The 22,853-nt window shown below is 45.6% G+C and overlaps 1 protein-coding gene across 1 annotated transcript; it reads right to left on the reverse strand.

Moving 5' to 3' along the window:
- Positions 1-7,763: 7,763 nt before the first annotated feature.
- On the reverse strand, positions 7,764-22,828 carry SNX5 (sorting nexin 5). The gene is made up of 13 exons (XM_059840798.1): positions 22,672-22,828; positions 15,684-15,788; positions 15,099-15,209; positions 14,444-14,565; positions 14,002-14,125; positions 13,277-13,372; positions 12,309-12,414; positions 12,154-12,229; positions 11,289-11,328; positions 11,095-11,181; positions 9,852-10,011; positions 9,049-9,134; positions 7,764-8,313 (listed from the first exon to the last, which is right to left on the reverse strand). The coding sequence occupies exons 1-13, from the start codon at positions 22,702-22,704 to the stop codon at positions 8,266-8,268; spliced, it is 1,194 nt and encodes a 397-aa protein (XP_059696781.1). The 5' UTR covers positions 22,705-22,828; the 3' UTR covers positions 7,764-8,265.
- Positions 22,829-22,853: the final 25 nt, after the last annotated feature.

Genomic DNA, 22,853 nt, shown 5'->3' on the forward strand with positions numbered 1-22,853 from the left:
TTCTCCACTAAGGCACAGGGATGCCTGTCTCCCACAAGAACTCCCTGTTTGCACTGTACCTCCCCCTGCTTGTTGTGTGCACCAAGGAAGCTCTGGCACTTAAAGCCTTGTGTCCTCACACACCACATGGCTTTTATGATTAACCAGTTTCTGTAGACCAAATTACCCTGCCTGAGGAAAGCTTTTCAGCCAAGCGTCATGTTTCTCCCTCCAGAGCACATCCTTCAGCTTGCCATTTCACTGAAGCACACAAATATCATGCTCACAGTCCCAAGGAGAGCAAACAAATCTTTCATTTTCCCCTCTTCTACTCGAGTGAAGGCTGAGCCATGCACAGCACCCAGGTGCATTTTGCACTTGGCTTTTCGCAGCCCAAGTATTTTCCAAGTCATCCTCTCCAGAGCCCCTTGAAATGTCTGACATAAAGAGATGGGGTGTGTGTGTAAAAGATGGACAGACACACAACCACCCAGCACTGGTTCCATCAGCATTGCCTCCTACCTTTCTGCTGCAGAACACCAAGCTCTTGGTGTCCTTTTTGTCACAAAGGAGGAAGATGCTGTCACGAGGTCTAAGGCAAGAGATTTGTTCACCCCCAACCAAGTTCTTTAGCCCCTTCTTTTAACAAAAGGATGTCCTGGTCCTCTAGAAAATTAAAAGAACAGGCTCCATGCAACACACAGTTTCCAGAATGGTTGTCATTGACAACCAAATTGAAGATGAACAAGACCATCTCTGTTTTCATTTATTGCCTTTTATTCCTCCTTTTGCACACACCTAAGGGACAGGCAGGGGGTTTCTTTTTCACATGGTCTTGTTGATATCAGTAGTGGTTTCTGTGTCACCTTGCACATTTTAACGGCCAAAGGACTAGAAAATCTCTGAGAATCAGGTGTCCCTAAAGGAACCCAGCCAGGCCCTACACCAATGGGCCAAACAGTGCCAGTTCAGCCCCAGAATTAAGGGTTAAGCAGGCATTCTGCAACAGATGGATGTGAAGCTTAAAAAGCCCAGCCTCCCATCAGGGAAGAGGAACCCCATTCCAGCCAAGGTGAAGACACCTAAAACAGACAGGATTCCCAGTTATTGATGGGGAAATAAGGTAGCACAGAGGGTGGGACTTGACTTGTGCAAATATACCTAGGGAGGGCTGGTGGTGGAAAGGAGGAGGTGGCACTTTGTGGTCAGTCATAAAAGGAAGACATGGATCAGGTGGCCTTGTGGTGACTCCAGACAGACGTCACAACCTGCCTTATTCAGGGCTGGGCAAACACAGCCAGGGAGCCCTGCTGGTGTAAATCAGTCTTGCCTTGACTTAAGTCAGTACAGCCATGCCAGGTGACATCAAAAGACTCTCTCCCAATGTGAGAAGAAGCAGAGCAAGAGGGTTGTTTGAACATTCTGCACTGCATCAAAGCTGGGCTGTGGCAAGGCTGGGAACAGCTGCAAGAGAAATCACGGAGCAGCTTCAGGAAGGATACAGGAGTTCTGGGGTTTTGACACCATTCCCATCACACTGGGTGCCAAAGGTACCTTAAACGCACCCACAGTGTCCCTATGAGCAATTCCAAGAGGGGTCCCCAGAGACCTTGCTGCTGATTTACACATCATGTTGAAAGCAGTGTCTGGTGTACAAAGGGAAGCTGATAAGCACAGCTCCCTTTCCAGCCAGAACTCCCAGAACGCCACAGTCTACTTGCAGGAATATCCTCTGGAGCCTTAAAACAAGTCCAGTTTCATGGGTATCAGCTCAAAAACGTGACCCAGAAAACACTGCCAAGCAAAGGCTAAAGCTCACCAAGTCAGACATGGCCTTATCTTTTTCTGTTCCAAGCACAGCTTGGGGTTGCAATGGTGTGGACAGCAGTGGGACAGAACCAGACCTGAACTAAACAACTGACAAACCTGTCTCTGGAAGAAGGGAAATTCCTGATCCAGTGGTGATCAGTATCTACAGGTGATCAATAAACACTGGTGTACATCAGTGGTAACCTGCTTATCTGGCCTCTGAAGCAGTCCATAGGCAAGAATGACAATCCTGGTGATAGGTGAGGTATTCATGTGTTGGCAGCATCCAGGCAGCTCAGCCTTTATACAGCTTGATGATGTTAATTAACAGTGATGGCTTGACAAAGTTAGTTAACCCACCACAGACTTGTCTGATCTCAGCTCCTGAGGGAACTGCATCCTCCCACAGAGCCTGCAGTGGAAAGGTGGCACCAACAGGTCCTGAAAGATCTGCCTCGAGTCTCACCTCTTACCCATCTCATAAGGACAGGCCAGCTCTGAACATCTGGGTATTTGCAGGGACAGATGGCCAGCTGCTCAATCTGCACACGTGGCCCAAACTGGTGTTCTCACCTCCAGCAGCAGCAGCCAGGATTTGTGAAAGATTCCAGGTAGAGAACACAGAGCCAGCACAGCAGAGGCCTGCAGCTCCAAGAGGTCCGAGGCAAGAAAAGGCAGAGAGGGAAGGCAGAGGGAAACAGGAATGAGAGGAGCTGCAGAGTTAAATGGAGAGGCATACACTGAAAGTTTGCTAAGTGTCTAACTTCCAAGTGAAAATCCCTCCTGCTTCTCACATTAATCAGGGCACTTAAAACTAGTCCTAACCAGCTGCTCCCACTTCCTTTGTCCAGCTCTTCTTAAACGCACAAGCAGCCCACTAAGAAACAGAGCAAATATGTGCAAAGATTTGCAGACAAAAACAGAGACCTTTGGAAAACACTCCGTAGAAGCAAGCACCCCTCTCCCAGCACAGAGGCAGCTGTGCTTTACAGTAGGACAGTTTCCAATGTTTTCTTTCTCTGTGCAGACGAGGGATTTCCTGTCCTCCATGGCAACCACTTTGCATTTACTGAAGGAGACTGTGCCAATAATCTCCAGAGCAGAATGAAAATTTTTAAAGTGGCACTGCCTGTTAGCTCCTGGACTTAACTTGCTGATGTTTCCCACACCCATTATTCCAGTGCATTCTTCTACCCTCCTTAAAAGTGTTGCCAGTGGGGGCAAATCTCCAGTGCTGCATGGCCCACGAAGAGGGAGTTTCTCAAACACTGGTGACACAAGGCTTTCTGAAGAAGTCACCAACAACCAGCACCTCCCAGCAAGAGCTGTCTGTGCACCTTCCACAGGACAGGGGTTTTGCTTTTTCCAGCAAGGCACAGCTCCCAGTTTGAAGACAGTCCCTGTCATGAACTCAGCCCTGGACTTTGATGGCCCAGGTCTTCCTGTTACAGGTTTAGAAGTAATCTTGCCACTCCTTCCTGGAAGGGAAGCACTCACTCGACCAGTGGCTGGTCCAACAGTTCCAAAACAGAGCTGAACCAAACTAAGCCTCCCCAGCAAGGTGTCCTTTTCTACCCCCTCTGAGCTGCTCTTGCTTAGGTCTGTGTGCTTCTCGGCTCCAGGGACACAGATTCAGTGCAGTGACTTGGCAAAAAGCCTTTGTTTTGTTTTGGCCCATCTCACACCATTTTAGCGAGTTACATCAGCTTGGCCTGAGGCCACACGAACATCAGGACCAGCCCAAGGCATGCAAAAAGAACAAAATAGGGGGGGAAGTGAGGCCATACCCTTTCAGTGACAGTGAGCTCATGATGAAACTACATCCATTGCTGTCTCAAGCTTTACTGTACTAGAACATCTCTCATTAACCTCTTACACTTAAAAAGGTTTTGTTTAGCAAGGCCTTCAAGGAGGAGCAGTTCAAGAAAGAGCTGGAAGCTCCTGACTAAATTGTACTAAACCTGAGTTACATTTTTGGGCTGAGTCACAGGTGCAATCTAAACTCCCTCTCCTGTTTCATAGTCAGCTCTCTTCTTTCTCCTTTTTTCTTTTAAAATCCCTTGGCAAGGGAGCAGAACAAACTCGATCCTAACTAAACCAGACATAATAAAGCAGGACATTGTTTTCAAAGCAGGCAGTAGACTAGCATTAAACAGGAACCCTAAAGTTCTTTTTCACTCCTGTTTTATTTCAGTGAGTCAGACTCTCAGGGGCCTTTTCCTCAAACAAAACAGGAAAGCTTTTGGGTAACAGCAAAGCAACATTAAACACAAGGAACAAAAAGAGAATGAGAATCTCTTAACTGATAGGGAAGACTTCTAGAGTCTTACCTAAGAGAGGTTAAGGTGCTGCAAGCAGTGAGTGCACACAGTCCACTGCTCTCTAGCTTTGAGTGCTCACAAGCCAAAGCACCGGCACAGGAGCTCTCACAACACATTTCTACCTGTCCTGGACCCCAGCAGCCTCTCTTGCAGAAAGTGACCTTGCAATTCTACTGCCAAGTAAAACAGACCCACAGAAGAGAGCACTAAAAGTCACTCAAACTGACTGAGATGCTTCACTGCACTGGAGTGGAGGCAGAACAGTGACATTGGCAGCTGCCACATCTGCACAAAAGAGCAGCAAACCATGACCAAGGGACAGCCAAACTCAAAACCACCAGCACTCATCTGACTGCTTCCAAGAGCAGCTGATCAAGACAACAGGAGTCCTGGAGTGGAATTTCAGATTCAAGTTAATTTCCTGGATCTGACAAAAACTCCCCATGGAATCACAGGCAAGTCCCCTTTTCCGCACACCACCTGAATTCCCTGTCCTGTAAAACAGGCACCGTTCCTGCTGCTCTGTTTAAGTCATGAAGCACTCCTAGCAGGGATTATTTTTAGCTTGCAAGCATGACAACCCAGCTGAGCTGGACTCTGATCTCAGCTGGGCCTTCTCATTGGCTTTGTAATATTAAAAGTAAACAAAAAGCAAAGCTGAGCCCACACCAGAGCTCAGCCATGGGGCAGCATTTTGATAGCAGATGAAACACAACTTTTGGTAAACAGTGAGCTGCAAATCCAAAGCTGCAGCCAGCCAACAATCTGAGGGATTACATGGATCACCAGTGGCTGCACTCATTCACTGGTGAGCAGTGACCCACCAACGGACCAACTTCAAACCCATTTCAGATATTCCACTCTCAGCAAGCAGTGACGCAGGTGTTTGGGAGGACAAACTGAAATCACTCTTAACTGTGCTCTCAACCATAGCAGCAAGTGCTGGGAGAGCAGGGAAGAACTGAAAACTCCATCTAAGAGCAGGAACTCTGCAGAGCTCTCTGCTTCACAGCACAAACAAGCAGCTTCTCCCAGACTGTTGAAAGAGATGGCAAGTCAGAAACTTAATACCTGCTGAGAAAACCTTCCCAAGTCCATGTTTTAAGAAATTCACATTTGCTATCACAAGTGTAGCATGAGGGCCTCAGATCAGAGCTCCTCTACAGAGTATGTAATCCAGAAGAAAGAGAATGGAATGGAGAAAAGTAGAATAAATTGGGATAAAGAGCACAAAGAGTACATGCCCACAGCTTTTCCAGGCTTTATGTATTCCAAAGGCACACAAAATGTTCTCTGGGGTTTTTTTACCAGCCTCAGCATCAGTGATGTGTCTTCCTAGAATCATGACTACTTGCACACGTCAGGGCAAACCAGTTCCTTCCTGAAGTACATTTGATCCCTAATCATTTTCTTTCTCTGGCTACAAACCCATTTTATTACAGCACCTAGAATCACAGCCTTGTGCAAGAGGACACGTTTTTGAGCCTCTTTTATGGGACCAGCTTGGCTCCCATCTGCAGTTTTTCTACAGCTGAATGTTTAACACACCTTTGTAAATTTGACCAAACAGTAGATTTTCCTCTGCCCTCATTCAAACAGGGGAAGAAGAAATGACATCTGCAGCATGTGGCTTTTCACAGCAGTTACCATCACAGTGATAAGGCCTGTGCCTGTTCTCAAAAGCCAATTTTTAACTCATAAACTAGAGGAACAAGCTTTTAAAGTTAAAGTTAACCTGCTTTACAGATGGGATCAGTAAATATACATTAATCAATCCTTGCTTGGCACATCTCTGAGACTCTACTCTCATCCACCCCAACCAGCCTTTTAAATTAAGTCTCAGCAATATTTCTAAAAAACTTATTTTCATATTGATGATAACCTCCCTTATCACACTGATTTGCCCAAGCTGATCTTTATTCTGCTAAGGCTTTATTCAAGGCCCTGCTATAAGAAAAGGCAGGTCCAGTGATATTACATGCCATAAAGGAATATTTCTGTCCTTCCTTATGAGCAGGCTGCCTACATACACAACGAAATTCTCTTATGTATCAACATCTGTCCAGCTACCAGGTAAGAAACTGGGGGATGCAGCAGCCTTTTCAGGACTTCATCTCAACTCAGCCTGAGGGGAAACGTGGGAGCAGGTAAGCAGTGGTTGTTGCAGCCTGCCACCCACTGGCCTCCAGAGGTGTGAGCTGTGCTGGGGCTTATTTTCCAAGTGACAGCGCTGAAACTGACTGCAATGCACTCTGCTGGCAGCAGCTGACACACAGCAGCTTCCTCCAGAGCAACAGTGGCATTGGCAGAGAATGCTTTACAGCTTTCTTGCAGTTAGTGTAAATTAACAGCAACTACAGTAGCTGCAACATCAGTATAAAGTCATCATTACAGCTATTTGAAGTGTTTAACATACTTTTAATCTGTTCACATTCATATATTGGCTTGGATTAAGGTATGTCAAGAATTTAGAGTGCCAACCACACAAGAACAAACATCTTCTGGAAAAGCTCCAAAAGAGTATTTGAAACAGAAAAAGGGTCTCTCACTTAGCTTCCAACACTGCATGAAACCCACCATAGCCTGGGCCACTTCTGGGGTTGGGACATAAAGTGTTGCTTACCATGGCAAAAACAACTACACCCTTTCTTTGGAGAAAAATGAGAAGAGCCTTTGAGCTAGGTTGAACTATTTTAGGATAAATAGTATGCTTTTTTAGGAAAAAACATTTGCCAACATGAACCATCCAGTTTGGGACCACTGATGGCCCCAGGACAAGTGCTAGGAGCTTATCTGACATCTGTCATAGGAAGCATCACTGTCATCTATCAGCTAAATAGAGGCCACATATGCACAATGTGCTTATGGCAAACAACCCCAGGTTGAAACTATTCCTGCCAAACAAAGGAAAAAGGAGTTCACACATTCTTCAGCTACTCTGCTGCAGGATGGTGTGGCTGGCACAAGCTGCTCAGTTTTTATGGAGTATCAAGAAGAAAAAGCAGTAGGTCACAGGAAAGTAAACCCTTAGAAACTGCCACAGAGCTGCCCATTCTCAGAGCTTCTCTGGATGAAGCTGCTGCAGGCAGTCTGCCCAGAGCACAGCCACAGAGCCCACTTTGAGCATGATTAGGAGTTTAGTCACATGAAATTAAGCAAGGCTGAGACACTCATCTCACCCAAAAGCTGCCTTTAGGAGGGTCTGACTCACTGACCTATATCCATGTATGCCAACTGATAGTAAACTGTCCAACAGTGGCCCTGGGGCTTATGGGCTGAGCCACCTCAGCTGTGGCACTGTGAGCCCAGCTGTTTCAAGAGGTTTATACCTTACATAGGCTGTCCAGCCCTATGCTTCCAGAAGCCCTGAAGATTTAAACATTCTCTTGCTGCTAGTAGGAGGTATAAAATTACTTTACAATGCTGTACGTGCAGCAAAGGGGAATTAAAAGTTGCAGCCAGCCACTCAAACAGCAATGTCACTTGAAGTCCACACATTTCATTTCAACACCCATTCCAAGAACAATCCTCTTGAGTCAAATATTTCCTTCTAGTGCTCTGAAGAGCTCCAGGTGATGAGTAATTCATGATAGTTCTGTGTCTGAAGCTTCTTTGTCATTTTACATCCCACACAAATTCTTACCATACAACAGCTTGTTGTATCAGACATCTTTATTTGCCGTGTTGCCCAAGTGTACAAATAGTGAATGTAGTTATAGAAATTCAAAATATATTGTAGTAGAAATCTGTCTGGGAAGTGGAATGCTAAGATATTCACTTTATAAAATTATTACCCTTAAGTCACTCTCACTTGGCAAGTTTTAAATACATCAGGGCCATGAAGAGACAGATTATGATCCTGCAAAAAAGGAGTTCTCAGTAAACTTTTTCTGCTAGATGAAGTCAGTCAACAGCAAATTAATTTCTTACATTTGACTCATTTTGAGTTATCAGCCAACAGGATGTTAGCTACATCCAGACAATTCATATACAATTCAGCTCCCATTTATACCCATAATCACTATCAACATACCTAAGTATTAGTGAAACAATCTCAGTGACATTATTATTTTAAGCTAATGAAGTCAAGCCAATAAGTTGCCCCTGGCTATTGAGTGCAATTGATGCTTTTGTCACATTTTCAGAGTAAGACTCCTCAGTTCTTGAACAAGTCAATACAGCTCTGCAGGAGAGACACATTGTTCTGCAAAGGAAGAGAATTAGTTTCAGATGAGGATGACTGATAATTCCAATCCTGCCTTTCACTATGAAGTAGCTTCCCAAATAGTGGGTCTGTCACAGGATTTTGTAGCCTGTGCCAATGCTAAAGATCTCCTACTGCAAAGACAAGCATTCATGCAGTAAAGAACCAAAACCAGATCACACATTCTGCAATTTGCCTCTTCCTGCAGGCCTGCAACCATTAATCAGTTTGTGCTAAGGAGAGGGACAAGAGTCAACAGGAAGCTTTTAAATTAGGCCAGACTGAGCAGTGTTGTCAAGGCTTTGTGTCACATTCCAGTTCAGCACTGAAGTAGCTGCCGGTGCTAAAGTCCAGTACTCTCAGGGAGTGGGACATTAGACTTTCCTTCTTCAAAGGAAGCTGAGGTGCACAGTTACTGCTTTGTTCTCTACACAAAGTTAGCAGACCCTTCAAGCCTGCCTAAGAAATCTTGGCAGAGGCTGCTATAAAGCCAGCATCCCCTCCACTGACAAGCCAAGTGACAAGGATTGACAGCCTGCTCACAAGCTGCAGGATGTGCTCCTGGGCCAACACTCAGGAGCACTGGAAGCAGCAGCTGCCTCTAGACACAGTAGGGGTCAAACCCCACAGATGAGGCTGCCTGATGGGAAGTCAGATGACCCAGCAAATCCTCCCAGTTACACACTACTCATATTTCTCTCAACCCATGCCTGTTAAATTCCAAAAAGAACACACCTTTGCATGTTTTATTTCCAGTTCTGCCATTTCAATTAAGTTTTTACGGAATGCTGCTATTCTCTTCTGTTTGAAGCTCATCAGTTCTGTAGAGAAGGAAAAAACAAAGGTAAGAGATAGACAAAGTCTGACAAGCAATGCCCCTCATGTTTCAGGAGTCTGTTGTGCAGCTCAGATTACAGTATTTGATCAAAAAAAGGTTCAAGAGTTAGTCATGCTGGTTTTAGACAGAGATGCAGTCATCACATGATACACAGACAGCTTAAGACAGAAAAGCTTTGTAGGAAGACAGCTGGAACAAACCAGAAATAAGCCACACAAGCTCTGTGAGAGCCCGGATCATTTAAAAGCCAGATACACTGAAGGAGCAGCATATACACCATGAAAGCATATTATAAATATAAATATACACACATATACTCTTCTACTGAGAACCCGTGTTTGAAACTCCATATAAGGCACTCAGCTGTATTGGGAGGGAGCAAAAGCCTGTTTGCACAGCTTTGACTGAGGTAATTAGTTACCCTCTAGTAGTTACATTCACATGGAGACTGAGTTCAGTCCTAAAAGCAAATACTAGGGGCTTATAAATAAAGGTTGGTGTAGTACTGATACTGTTCTGCTAGAGAAAATTGCTTTAAAAAAAAATGTTTAGCTGCATTAGTTTTACAGCACTTATCTCTACTGTCCTTGGGATGTCAAGACTGTTTGTTCAGGAGCCTTCAGTAGCTGAAGGTCAGATGGAGACCTCGACTGCATTAAGCTCTCCTTTAAGCATAAAAGTACAGCAAAGCCTGTTTTACCTTGTTTAGCAGATTCTGAAATCTTTTCAAACTTCTGACAGCAATCCTGTTGATGTGCCTCAGCCAGTCTGACGTCCTTGCTCTTTAGTCTGGCTTTGTCTAGAGCTTTGTTTGAGTTCTCATAGTCAACAAGAGCCCGGGTTCGTCTGTACAGAAGATCCTGAAGAGACAGAAATAGCACACCAGAGCCTTAGCAGGACTACTTCCCAAACTGAGGTTACAACCACCTTAGCAGCAGGAGGTTTCACTTCTTTCAGCACCAGATTCTGCTTTTTCAAACAAGCTATTACAGTCTGCTTTTGGCAGCCTTTCACAGTGCAGCACTACATTTTCAGGACAGCCAGTTATGCCTTAGTGAAGGAAGTCTGAGGGCTACTATAGGCATCATTTCTTCCCTTATAGTAGTTTCTCCTGCTGTAAGGTAGATGTCTCCACTAAGAGCAAAAAGCACTTTCTGACTTTCTGAATTCCCTCAGTCTACCTTCCAGCAGCCATTTAATTTGTTGGAGATCTGACAGCTTGACTGAAGCACTGCATTAACCTAGACAGGAGTAGTAGAGGTCTGTGAGCCAATTCCTTCCTAATGCAGCAGGAGTACAGTTGTGATGTCTAAATAACAGTACACCCCACTGAGGGAGGCTGTAGTGGGTGTTCTGGAGTACCTGACATTACAGGTAAGACACTAGATGAAGAGGCCCAGTAGGTTGTACCTAGATAACTTTTTGCAGCATGGTCATCCCCTGTCAAATCAAGTTTTTATTAGAAAAAGGGTTGCCAGCAAGGCTTTTGCAGTCACATCAATCTACCAAAGCCCTCTTGGAAGATCAGACTCCAAGAGCCTTCACAAGTTACCATGTATTTGTGCTAGGGTACTCTAAAAATCCTGAAATCAATCCCAACTACTAATTAGTCATCACTGATTTTATTGGCAAGTCCGTGACTACTCAGGCAGGGAACGGGAAAGAAACTGCTGCAGACTTAAATTCAGTTTGCTCTAACTTACAGAAATTTAAAGAGTTCTTCCACTTTACATGCCAAAAAAAAATTGGTCCAAGTCTTCTGTAAGTGGCTGGGCTCCAGCTAGCTAATATATAGCTTCTATATTCTGCTGTGGTTTAAGAGTCTCAAGTTTCTTAGGCAAAACAAGGGTCCACTTTCCTGTCTTCTTCAAGCACAAAGAATACCACGAATGAGTCATGTTGCCCATAACAAAACTAAGCTTCAAAAAGAAAACTCTTCTCACCTTAGCAGCTTCTATATTGAGCATGTAGTATCTCAACAGTTCAGAGAGCTTTAAGTCTTCATCAGATGAAACTCTACTCTCTACCTTCTGTAGAAGGGAAAAAAAAAAATCAGTTAGTTGGTGTGTAACAGAACAGCCACATGCAGAGTCAGAGATTCTTCTCCACCACACCTGGCCCCAGCAAAGCTTCTTACCCTGAGTTTCTCAAAGAGCTCTGCAACTTTCAACAAGTACCTATTGAGGAAAAAAAAAAAAGGCAAAAATAAAATTGAGATACTTCTTAGTCTGATAAATGCCAGGATTAATCAGCAGGAAACCAGAAAGCTGAAGGCTGGAGTTTCCTGTATACAGATCCAAACAAGGGCTTGAAAAAAACTCATTTAGGCAAAGACCTGGAGAAAAGGTTCAATGTGCTGGATTCCAGCCTACCAGAATAGTACAGCTGAGCAGCTCAACACCATTTAATGTAACAATGCTGATCTCCAGAGCATAAAGGTCTTGTGGAGAATTTCCTTGCTGCTATCCAAGAGGGATGAGCTGACTTGTTTATTCAGCTATACACTCTGTTTTAACAAGGTCTTGGTAAATTGATAGTAAAGACAAAAGTGGAAGAAGTCACCTCAGAAAAGGCAACTGAGTTCCCCCAGCTTAAAAATCCCCTACTATTCTGGAAGCGCAAAGGTCCAGAAGATAGTACAGACCTAGTGAAAGCTGACCTAGTGCAGTTATATTTAACAGCACACTAGAATACACACACAAACCCTTTCTTCAGGGGTCTGCAGCAATTTGTGACCTAAAGAGAATACAGGAGTTTTTTGTTTAGAAGGATTTTGATGACCAGCACAAGTAACCTCTAGGCCACAACTGGCAAGTGATCAACTAGTTCTAAGTTAGGTGCAATTGATGACATTAGGTCTGCCAGAGCAAGGAAAGTTTTAATGCCACTTGCATGCAATTCAAGAACCTCAAACCACCTATGACTCAATCCTCTGGATTTTACAGAAGAAATTTGGTATTCCCAGACTCAGGATACATTTATGAACAGTTGGAATTTCTTACTTTTTGATAACTGTAGGCTCTTCTAATGCCAGGCTGTTCAAACAAGCTGAAGTATAAATATAGTCATCTGCAACATCTGCAAGAACAAGACAAGGTTTTCAGGCTGAAATCATCAAAACTGCATCATCTCTCGAAAGGGCTTTGAAAAGATTCACTTTTATGAGATCTTGTCATCTTATCTGCTTTTGCACATGCATCCTTGATTCTGTTGTAGTAGTTCACAAGAAAAGTCTTCTCTTGCTCAAAAAAATCTTCTACCTCCTGAAAAAGAATATGACCTGTTAAGTCAGTAATTGCAGAATACAAGCTCATCCCTATTTTAGGAAGGGCCAAAGAAACAACCATAGCCTGGTCTTGAGCTTAAGGCCCATCAATCCCTATGGAAAAACTGTTCAAGACAAGATATGAGCCAAGGGTTTGACATCCCAAACCACATGGGAAACTTCTTCCTCACTATGCAGTGAAGATGAAGTTGGCACTCAAATACTGATGCAGGTTGTCTGAAGCAGCAGTAAGTTATGGGACAGCCCTCAGGACTTCCAACTGTGGAATTTTATTTCCTAGGCCTGCTGCAACACTGTAGCTAAGGACTAAGCAGTTTACAAGCTTGTTTCTCATCCACACCAAACATGATATATATTGAAATATTTCAGGACACTGCACATAGCACAACTATCTTTTTGGGAAGTGCTGCCACGGCAACACAACACAAAAGCTGGAGCAAGACCAGTTACAGGAGTCTTTGGTATTTGATCTTGTCTAGTATAAGCAGAAACCCATAATCGTGTCTGTTCACAGCTCCAAAGTAGACAAAAGCCACAAGGATATTTCCTGAAGGTACAATTCCTTCCTCTCCAGTATCAGGTATTAAGGCAGGTCTTCTGCATCCAGAAACTTGAATTACACACTGACATTGAACAGCCTAAAGCTACAATGTCTTATTTCCATAGAAATCAGAATTAATACAGGCTACTCCCCCTCAACTGGGAGAGCAGTAACAAGGCAGGTATGTCAGTAGCTGAGCCTCATGCACAGCAAGCCTGAAGCAGACAGGAGTAAGTTCCCTGGAGCAGGAAGCAAGAAACACTCAAGATTAGGGTAAGAGACAAAGCAACAACCTTACCTTGACTCCAGAGAAGAGGACCTCATCAGCACTCTTTACTACGCTTTTTAAAAAGCCACCAAACATCTCTTTAGTGTTTTTCCTCCGCACACTCAGCTGTAATAGAGAGGCCAAAGCAGCTTTAAAGTTATACCCATGGAGGGAAAAAAGTGACTGTTTTGACATTTGCAGTGTTAGTAACATCCTTTACACTTAGCATATGTCAGAGCAGGTTGATTTCCAAGCCCTCCATAATACCCATATAAAAATGTAACATGTAACAGGTGGCTTGGCAACAAGTAGTTCAACTGTTCGTGCCACGGATTTTCCCAATTCCCATAAACAGCTGTTTCTCCTTGCATATCTTAGCTCAGCATCTATCACTCACAATTAGGTGTGATGAAACATATGCAGGAGTGACTTTAATACACCTCCATTCCTCCACTTTAGGACTATGCAACACAGCACAGGTACACCAGAGCCATACACGCTCCCAAGATAAAGACATGCAAAGGTGGCTTCCTAACCAACCTGACAAGGATTTAGAAACACGGTGAGATTTATAACAGAGAAAGGTGTAAAGGTCAGGCTTTCACCCTTCAACCATCTCACAGAAATACTTGCAATATCTGCTTGCTGATGCTGCTCATAGATCCACAGAACATTCTGACTGTGTCCAGCAAAAACAACAGCACTCCGAACAGTTTGCCTCACTTGGAAAGGGAAACAAGGAAAAAAAGTCTCACGTCCTGGTCGTACTCCAGGAAAACATGGAAATTGCGATCTTTGCTGAGCACAGGATGAGAAGCAATCCGCTGCAGGAAGATCTCATGTGATGAGACAGTCTTCTTGAAGACAGCGAGGTATTCACTGCAAGGAAACAACAGACTGAGATCCTCTTTGTACTACCCTCTTCAGTATACAAAGAATTGCTTTAATTTAGCCCATGAAAATATTCAACTGCAGACTTCTGAAATAGCCAGCTTGTGACAGTCAAGTCACCTTCAGTCTCTTTACCTAGGAAGTTTTCCAGCTTGAAAGCTGGAAAAGCTGGGCCCCTCCCCAGCTCCAGGGTTTTCAAGACACCCTTCAAAACAGAGACACTCAAGATCAGTTATCACCAAATAAGTTGCTGTCCCAGGAGACTTCTCTAAATGCAGCTTTTGGCAGTAGACTCATTTTACTTACGCTTCCAGCTCTTGCTTCATTTTGGCAAACTCTTCTTTTGTCATGGACACTTCTCCTTCCCCCAGCTTCTGCATCTTCTCTCTGGGACCATCAAAGTCAGGCTTTGAAGGTGCTGGAGGTATCTAGGCAGGCAATTGGTTAGTCATGGATATTAGCAAATAAAGCTGTCCAAGATTACTTCTAGCCTTCTCCAGAAGGCAACTCTTGCCTGGTCATAGGAAAGTGTGGTAAAGAGTGCATGATCCAGGAATTCTAGGTTCCTGGTTTGTGTTATCCCTCCCCAGGAGGGAAACCAACCCAGAAAAACAGCTTCTGTAATCTACCCCATTGCCAGCCATCTCTAAAAGAATCATGACAGGAAGGAAAGCCCACATTTATTAGATTATTTCAGTGTGCCACCTTCAGGCAGATATTAATACCACCACAGAGTCAAGGACTCTCACAGCACCTTTTGCTGCTCCAAGCTATATACAAAGTTAACACAAATGCCATACCACTCAAGCTGTTTAGGAATTAAGGCAACAGGAAGCATAGGGAACATCCAAGTCACAGAACACCAGAAACACTGGTAAAACATACTTCATGCCCTTATTAGTAGGCACTTTAGATTGCTACAGTTTTTCACTAAGAATCACATTCTTTAGGAAGTACTTACAATGAGTCCTGCATACTCTTCAGTTTCAGTGAGTGTATCATGTAACCACACAAAGTCTTCATGCTGCCTTGTAACTGAAAACTCAGGGCTTTGAAAAGCTGGCAGTGTAGTCTGGAAGAGAATATATAGAAGCCCTACTGTTTTGTAAATCAGTGCTTTTAGAAACAGTTCTGTCCATTTCCAAAGGAAGCTATTCTGCTTACTAAGAGCCTTGCCCACTCCCTTTTAGCTGAGCTGGCACTAATTCAACAGCACCACTAAGGAGACTGCTAGGAAAAAAAAGTACTGTTGTAGAACAGCAATAATGCAGTTTGTTTTGTGGCATTTCACAGTAGCTCCCTTCCAGCCCCCCAGCCTTCTGGTGTCTAGCTAGGATTCCTTAGCAAAGCCATCAGCTACTTGCCTCTGTTGAGAGAGTTCAGATCCTGGGAAATCTGAAGTTTCTGCATATACACATCCTCAGGCCACCTTTAAGTGGAAAATCTCCATCTAATTAGATTTTCTTCATTGCCAAGCCCATCTTTGCAAGTATGTGTACTGCAAATACATATGTTACTTGCAAAACCTTTTTGCCCATGACCTTACCTTAGTGTGCACAGTGAACTTCACTCTGTCCTTTTCACTTAGGGCATCAGGGATGTCAATTTGGAGAGAAGGATCAACATTCAGGTCTACAGACACAGACCTCAGCTGCAAGAGAATTCACAGAATAATCCTTGACCAAGCATCAAGTAGGTTTAGTGAAGCTGACTGATCATCAGCCATGAATAAGAACCACACTTCACTACACACCTGCCTTCAGGTACACATTTATGAGCAGAATTCCTTTCCCAGTGCTTCAAAGACCCATAAACTGAGCCAGCATTCCTTTGGGGGCTTATTTCTTCATTCATTCCAACAGCCTAGACCTAGAACATGATTTCAAGACTACTCAAACTCTTAAAGAGCAGTGGAATAGCTTTCTCAGTAGAAGATCCTCCAGCTTACACATGAAGGCTATCTTCTAAGAGGCCTTCCCTTGCTGCAGCCTGACAAATCATTGCTATTTTCTGCATAAGGGAGAAACCACCAGAGATCAAGGTCACAACACAGGAAGTTTGCTGAAGAGTGACCATCAGAGCCAGGAGGAATGCTGAAGTTACCCTCTGGAGATAATTCTGAAGGCCTTCTCAGAAAAGCAGGCTAGAGAACTGCACCAGGACTGCTATCTCAGCACTCTGCAGCACAGACCACACTAGCCAGGAGCCTGTTCCTACCTTTGCAGTGTACACTAAGCTTCAGCACCCAAGCCCACAGACAAATGCTGCCAGGATCTGAGCAATCCAATCGTATCACAGAGGGCTAAATACTGCCTCAAGCCTCTGCAAAGCTGCCTAAGAACCACTGATAGGCTGCCTGTTATAAGGTGAAGTTTGCTTCCAAAAGGCTCTGGAAGATGGCTCCCCCTAGGCTGGCCATCTGCAGCCCAGATCTGGTATGTGACAAGTGTCTCTGGCTGCCTGCAGAGGACACAGCTGCCAGGACAGGGAGCATCTGCCCTGCCACTGCTCTCCCCTATGATCAGACTGCCATGCATAAGTGAGGGATACCCCAGCCACTGCACCCTCCAGCCATGCTAAAAACTCTTCTGCCTGCTGCATCCTCATTGTTAGCTAGAATTAAAAGGAGATAAGTAATAGATAAAACTTTTTAAGCCTTACAACTACGGAATGGCCCTGCATGCAGCACATGAAGATGGGAAGGAGGACGACTTTCAGCCCATCCTGGGCATTGCCTTGGCAGTGAGCACACTTACAGAGCATGCCCTGGAACACACTTCCTACCAGTCCCAGGCCCTGTTCACATCCCACAGGACATGGTGGGACTCCAAACTCTACAGGGATTCCAACAGTAATCACTTCCCTGCAGTCACCACTTAGGACAGACTATTATGTTCCTATACAGGCAGGCAATTCTGGTCCTTGCTAGGAAGGCACAGACCAAACAGAGGTGCATGGTTCAGAGGTCACTGACACAGGCTTGGGCAGAAGCTGCTCCCCCCAGGCACTGCAGGTAGAAGGCCACCAGTCAGGCACTAGTTTCACTGGGAGCACAGCTCACTATCTGTTGCCAAATGAAAGGCAAGTTGGTTGGTGTTTTCCATTTCCCAGCCAGATAACACCACCAGCCAAAGCAGCAAGATGCAGACCCCAGGGTTTTACATCCTGCTTACTTCTATTTGCTGTCCAAACAGGATCAGCAGCGCTAACAATATGAACTGCTGAGTTTGGAAAGTATGATAAGCCAAAGGAAACCATTTCCTTTCAGCTAAACTAAGGAAAGGATTACACAAATCAGACAGTCCTGAATTTGTGAGCTTGCTTTCTTTCTTTCTTGTGGAGAAAGTAACCCATGATTAGAAGCTGTCTAGGCCCCTCCATGCCTAGTAGTTGCCTACACAGGAGACAGACAAGCACAAATATTAGGTGGTCCTGCTTGGTCAGATTAAAGCAGTTAACATGTCACAAGCATGTGTCTCCTGGCACCCTGTACAAACTGCAAATAGGATCTGGAGCTATATGAAATCAAGGCTTGTAAGACCCCAGTCTGCTCTAGTCCTGTGAAGGTCACTGTGGGCTCCTAACTCCAGGCCAGAGACCTTTAGGATTACAGAATCATGGCTCAGACTACAAAGGGAACATTCACGCTGTCTGACTTCAGGAGGAGAGAGTGCTTTGTTTCCTGACAAAAAGTGCTGGAGTAGCATTTGTCCCCTGAATGGGGGAAGCAGGAAGCCCCACTCCTGTCAGCACAGCTCTGTAAAGCACTCACTCAGGGAGCACCCATGGCAGATGTCTCACACCAACCCCTGACCCACACAAGCACCTCTGCACGCAGGACCTTTCGTGCCACCATCTCTCCTGCACCCACCCTACAAGCAGGAATGGGGACCAACCTCCCCATGGGCACATGAAGGCTGTGCAGAGCAAAGGAATTAAACATCCATCTCCAGGCCCCAGGCTTGTCCTTTTACCACAGCAGGCATCCAACCCAAGGCTTTCCCAAGTCACCCCACCATCTTCACTCTCTGGCAGCTCCTTCATATCCAGAGGCATTTCTCTGCTAGGACACCACTGCTTCCTCCCTGGACTCCAAGCAGTGGGGCAAGAGAACTGAAAGTTCCCCATCCAGTTACCAGAAACCAGTCTGTCACTCCATACCCTCAAGGGATATAATCCAAGCTCAGCAGCTGGGAAGGGATTATTCCTCACTGGTAGCAGATGCCCAAATAGGTACAGAGGACACACAGAATGGAAACAGCTGGGTTGGGCTGCAAACTGAAACACCCACCCAGAGCCAGCTCTCACTTTCAACTCTCATTTCTCTTCCCCAGAAGCAGCTTCTGGCTTGCAGTGACTCCAGAAACTGTTACAGCTTCTCTGACACCTCCCACTTCTAAACTCAGGATTCGTCAGAGACTTGTTTCAGGATTCCTAGGGTTTCTTGAGGATTCAAGCAAAACTACTCCCTGTTCAGTACAGTTTACCTGTCCAACCGGTCAATCAGAACAAAGCAGAGTCCTTCACAATAACATAGGCATCATACTGGTTAACATTTCTACGTTTCAGGACTAAAAGACTATAAATAGATATTATGGTACTAATTAGGACACCATGATAAACACCTGATCTAGAAGCCCAGGAAACAGCAGATATCATTACTGTGCCCAATCCAGGTAGAATTTTAGAACATTTGCTTTTTTCTATTTGTAAGAGATGCTGGGGGGGAAAAAAAAGTTAGATCACTTAAATACAAGGCAGTGATGACCATCAGCTACCCAGACTTCTGCCTGACAGACATTACATTTCTGATGTGCAAACACATCTTGATGCTTGCAGACACCCAGAGGGAGGAAATGCCCTCAGCCACCAAAGTCTCTTAGTTCTGGTGAGAGGCCTGAGCTGCTGCTTTTACAGTCCCACCCTTTGCAGTTTTAGCATCAGCTCCGGATGACTTGGTGTCACTTCTGCATTCTAACAAAAGAATCTGCCAGTGCAAGCAACTGTGTACAACTTCTGAGTGCTAGTGAAATATGTATTTGTTATCAAAGACAGATTAATCCAGGGGTTTTTCACATAAACAGGCTCTTGGAAAGAGCAAGGAGCCCTTCCACAATGGCTCACATGTCAGAGTTTTCTGCTTATTGTCAGCTACCTTTTAAAAACCTTCTCGCCTTACTGATCACCACCCTGCTGTCATTCAAGCAGCAACCCACAAACAAGACTTCAGAAGTAATTACATCTGCCACTACCTAAAACCCATTACTTTTTACAGAGAAGGCTTTCTAATTAAAGCTGTTTAGGTGCTCTCCAGAGAGCACTAAAAGATCATGGTGTTTTCTGGCAGTTTATACAGAGCCCTCAGTTCCAGAGGGCCTTGTTTTGACACCCAGGAATTAGCCACCAGAGGATCTGGCCAGCAGATATCAGCAGCATTAGCTGCTGGAACTACTTTTTAGTCATATTCAGCACAAGCAGCTTAAGTTTCCTTTTAATCAGGATACTAAAAGGATATCTGAAAGTGCACTGCAAGCATGCAGCACTACAGAGCACACATGAAGCTTGGATTTTGCAGCCTTTAGGGCAGTTTGCTGTCACCACTCTGACACTGAGCTGAACAGTCCTGAAGTGGTCTGGTTACACACAACCACAAAAACTGAAGCACTGCTTACTTACTCTATGGAAAATGCTTCCCCAAATTTGTGACTTCAAACTGAACAATTCCGGTAATGCAAAGGTTTCATTATTTTGCTTAAAACACCGATAAAGTGGGAACAACAGCTCAATGCAGTTACACTGAAATGGCACTCCTCAGCAAGTGCAGTGCTTGCCAGGGAAGCAGAAGGCCCAGAGCACCTGTTGCCTGGGCTGTGCAATAAAGTGGCCCTCTCCTGCCAGAGGGATCTCTGCATCACTCTCTGCAGGAACTTGCAGGTCACATGCCTCCTGACAGAGGGAAGGACTCTATAAACATTCAAGGATGCCACATTCCGAGCAAAAGCCTTGCTGGCTCACCCTGTTCCACCAGCAGCACACAGGACACCTCCACCCAAGCAATGGATTCCTCAGCTGGAGGGGTCAAGCACAGCTTTGGCCGTGCAGGGCAAGCCCCCTGCCCTGTGTGCTTGCAGAGCACAGCCTGGGGCTGAGCACTCCTGGCCCAGCTTAAATGGGAATTGTGCAACAGCAGCAAGCCCCAAGCCACAGTCAGCATTCCCCAAGAATGCTTTGCTGACCTCTTACAGTGAGGCCAGAGCTGGTGGCAGGGATGTCAGGAGCAGGGCAGCCTCACCGTGCTGGCTTCATCTTCCACTAACTGGGCCAGCTTCGTGTCCTTGAGAGGGCATCATCCCTGTCCAGGAGCTGGCACCTTGTAGCAGCTCACCTCCCCTGCTTGATTTCAGGCTCAGCAGCATGCAGAAGCAGGTTTTTTGCTAAGCACAAGATCGAGTATGGTCTCATTCCTTCCAGAATGTGCAGCAGAATTTGTCCAGCAGACTCACCATTTGTGAATGATAACTGCAAGTCCCAGGCCATGATACAACATTTTGTCTTCCACTGATTGCTTTGTGAAAGGGGTGCTACAATATCTGCTCTTAGCATTTTGATCTAGAACATTTCAGCTGCAGACTGAAACCTTCAAATACCATGAAGCCACTGACATTAGGAAATACCAAGGTATTTACTCAAGCTTAGCTTGGAAGGCCCACCACTCACTTCAAACTCTGAAGTGCCTTTTCCTCCCCCATGACAGATTACACCTTATTTTCCACTGCACTTTCAATCACCTTTATCCTACCCTCCCTTCCTCTTCCTACATATCCTGATCCTCTCCTGCTTTGCCGCCTCAGGGTCAGTTTTTAGTTTATACTTAACAGTGGCTCCTATTTAGGTTAATGCCTAATGAAGTTTCCTTTACAGGCATGAGTTTTATCTACTGGTCACACACCAGTTCCATGTTGCTGTTTCTTTGCCTAAACAGGAGCAGACAAGATAGGAGCATTTCTATCCTCCCTCATGCTGCTGGAATCCCGAGGCAGCCCTACAACCTAAAACAAGCTAATCTTTGTCCATTGAGCATCAGAGTTTAAAGCTACTCCAGCCCCCACCACGAGAACATTTTTCCCCTCCCCCCAGTATTCCTCTCTGAGTTAGAAAGGCACATAAACACTCAAAAGTTACCAAATGTTGCAAGAGAGTTGATATTTGACCTTCCCCTCCAGTATTCTCCAAGGGCAGACACTTTAATACAAAAGAGTTTTACAAGCAGCAGAAAAGAAAGCACTGGCCAGCTCACAGCAAGATACTAGAAACTGCTTCTTCTACAAACTCTTGCCTGTCTTACTGACTCAGGATTATTTCAAAACTAGATTCATATGGAAAAGAAGCAGATAAAAGGAAATTATCCAGAAGTCAATAAAGGCTGGTGTATTTCTAGCCCCCAGTTAGTTAATATATATGCTCCAAAAAGATGGAGAAAACACAGACTGGAGAGGCTTTCAGCACATCTAACAGCTTAAAGCAAAGTCATCTTCCTGCCAGTGAAGCTTAGTCACAATGCAAAACCACATGCAGATGTGACAATATGAAAGGCAAATAGGCAACTTGCTGACTCTTACAGGGCTGCCTTGCCTTCTTCTCAAGGTGTGTTGAGGGTAGTTATTAAACCAGGCAGTTTAGGCAGGTTAACCCAAGCAGCTCGTCCCGCAGAAGAGAGAATTCCAATCACTGTCTACACTACATAAACATTAATTCACAAAGTTCCTGCTTCAGCATTTCACTTGCATTTCCTCTGAGAAGCTGAGAGTCTTAACACTAGGAAATCCCCTGTGCTGCTTTAAAGAGAAGACATGAAGCTCCTTGGCACGTAGAGCTTCAACACTTCTCCGGAGAACCAAGCGAGCTGCTGATGTGACAGCCAAGGCAAAGGGGCACCGCAGGTGAAGTGACAGCTGACAGCCCAATTAACGCTGAGCGCACCCAGGAAGGCCGGTCACAGACCCAGCAGGGCAGCTGGCCCACCGGGGAAGAGCAAGTTTAACCCCCTGCAGTACTCTGCCCGCAGTGCCCGGGGCCAGGTCCCGCTCCTGCATCCATCACCTGCCAGGCCCGGCTCCCGCAGCTCCAGGGCCGCGGTTATCACCTGCTCCCGCCTCGGCACAGAGCGCAGCCCGCACCGCCTCACGGCGGCTGCACAGCCCTGCCCTTCCCTCCTCTTCCTCCTTCCCACTCCGGCTTTCATCCTCCCACCCGCTCACCTTTCCCCGGGCACCTCTCCCTTCCAGGGCTGCTCCCCAAGCTCACTCCAGCCACTCTGACCCCCTGCCCTCGGGGGACCTCGGCGCGCCAAAGGAACGAGGGCTAAGGCGATTTATCTTCTTTTAAAAAGTCCTTAACTGAGCAAAAGCCAAACCCTGTCACTGTCCCAGCGCTGCCGGGGGCAGAGGGAGCAGGGAGCTCCCTCTCACGCCGCGGGGCCAGCTCGGCTGCGCCCTCACCGCCCGCCCCAGCCGGACTCGGGCCGCCACCCTCACCTTGTCCTGCGAGTCCCCATGGAGCAGAGCCATATCTCCGGGCGCAGACAACCACCCTACACCTTTCTCTTTCTGCTCCTCCCCGCCACCTCCTCCTCATATAACCCGGGAGGAGCTGCCGCCGCCACACCCCCTGAGGGGCACTCGCCATCTTTGGTGAGGGCAGGGCGCTGCTTGCCTTC

Source organism: Haemorhous mexicanus, chromosome 3 (genome assembly GCF_027477595.1).
Source record: "Haemorhous mexicanus isolate bHaeMex1 chromosome 3, bHaeMex1.pri, whole genome shotgun sequence".
In the NCBI taxonomy this organism is placed as follows: Eukaryota; Metazoa; Chordata; class Aves; order Passeriformes; family Fringillidae; genus Haemorhous; species Haemorhous mexicanus.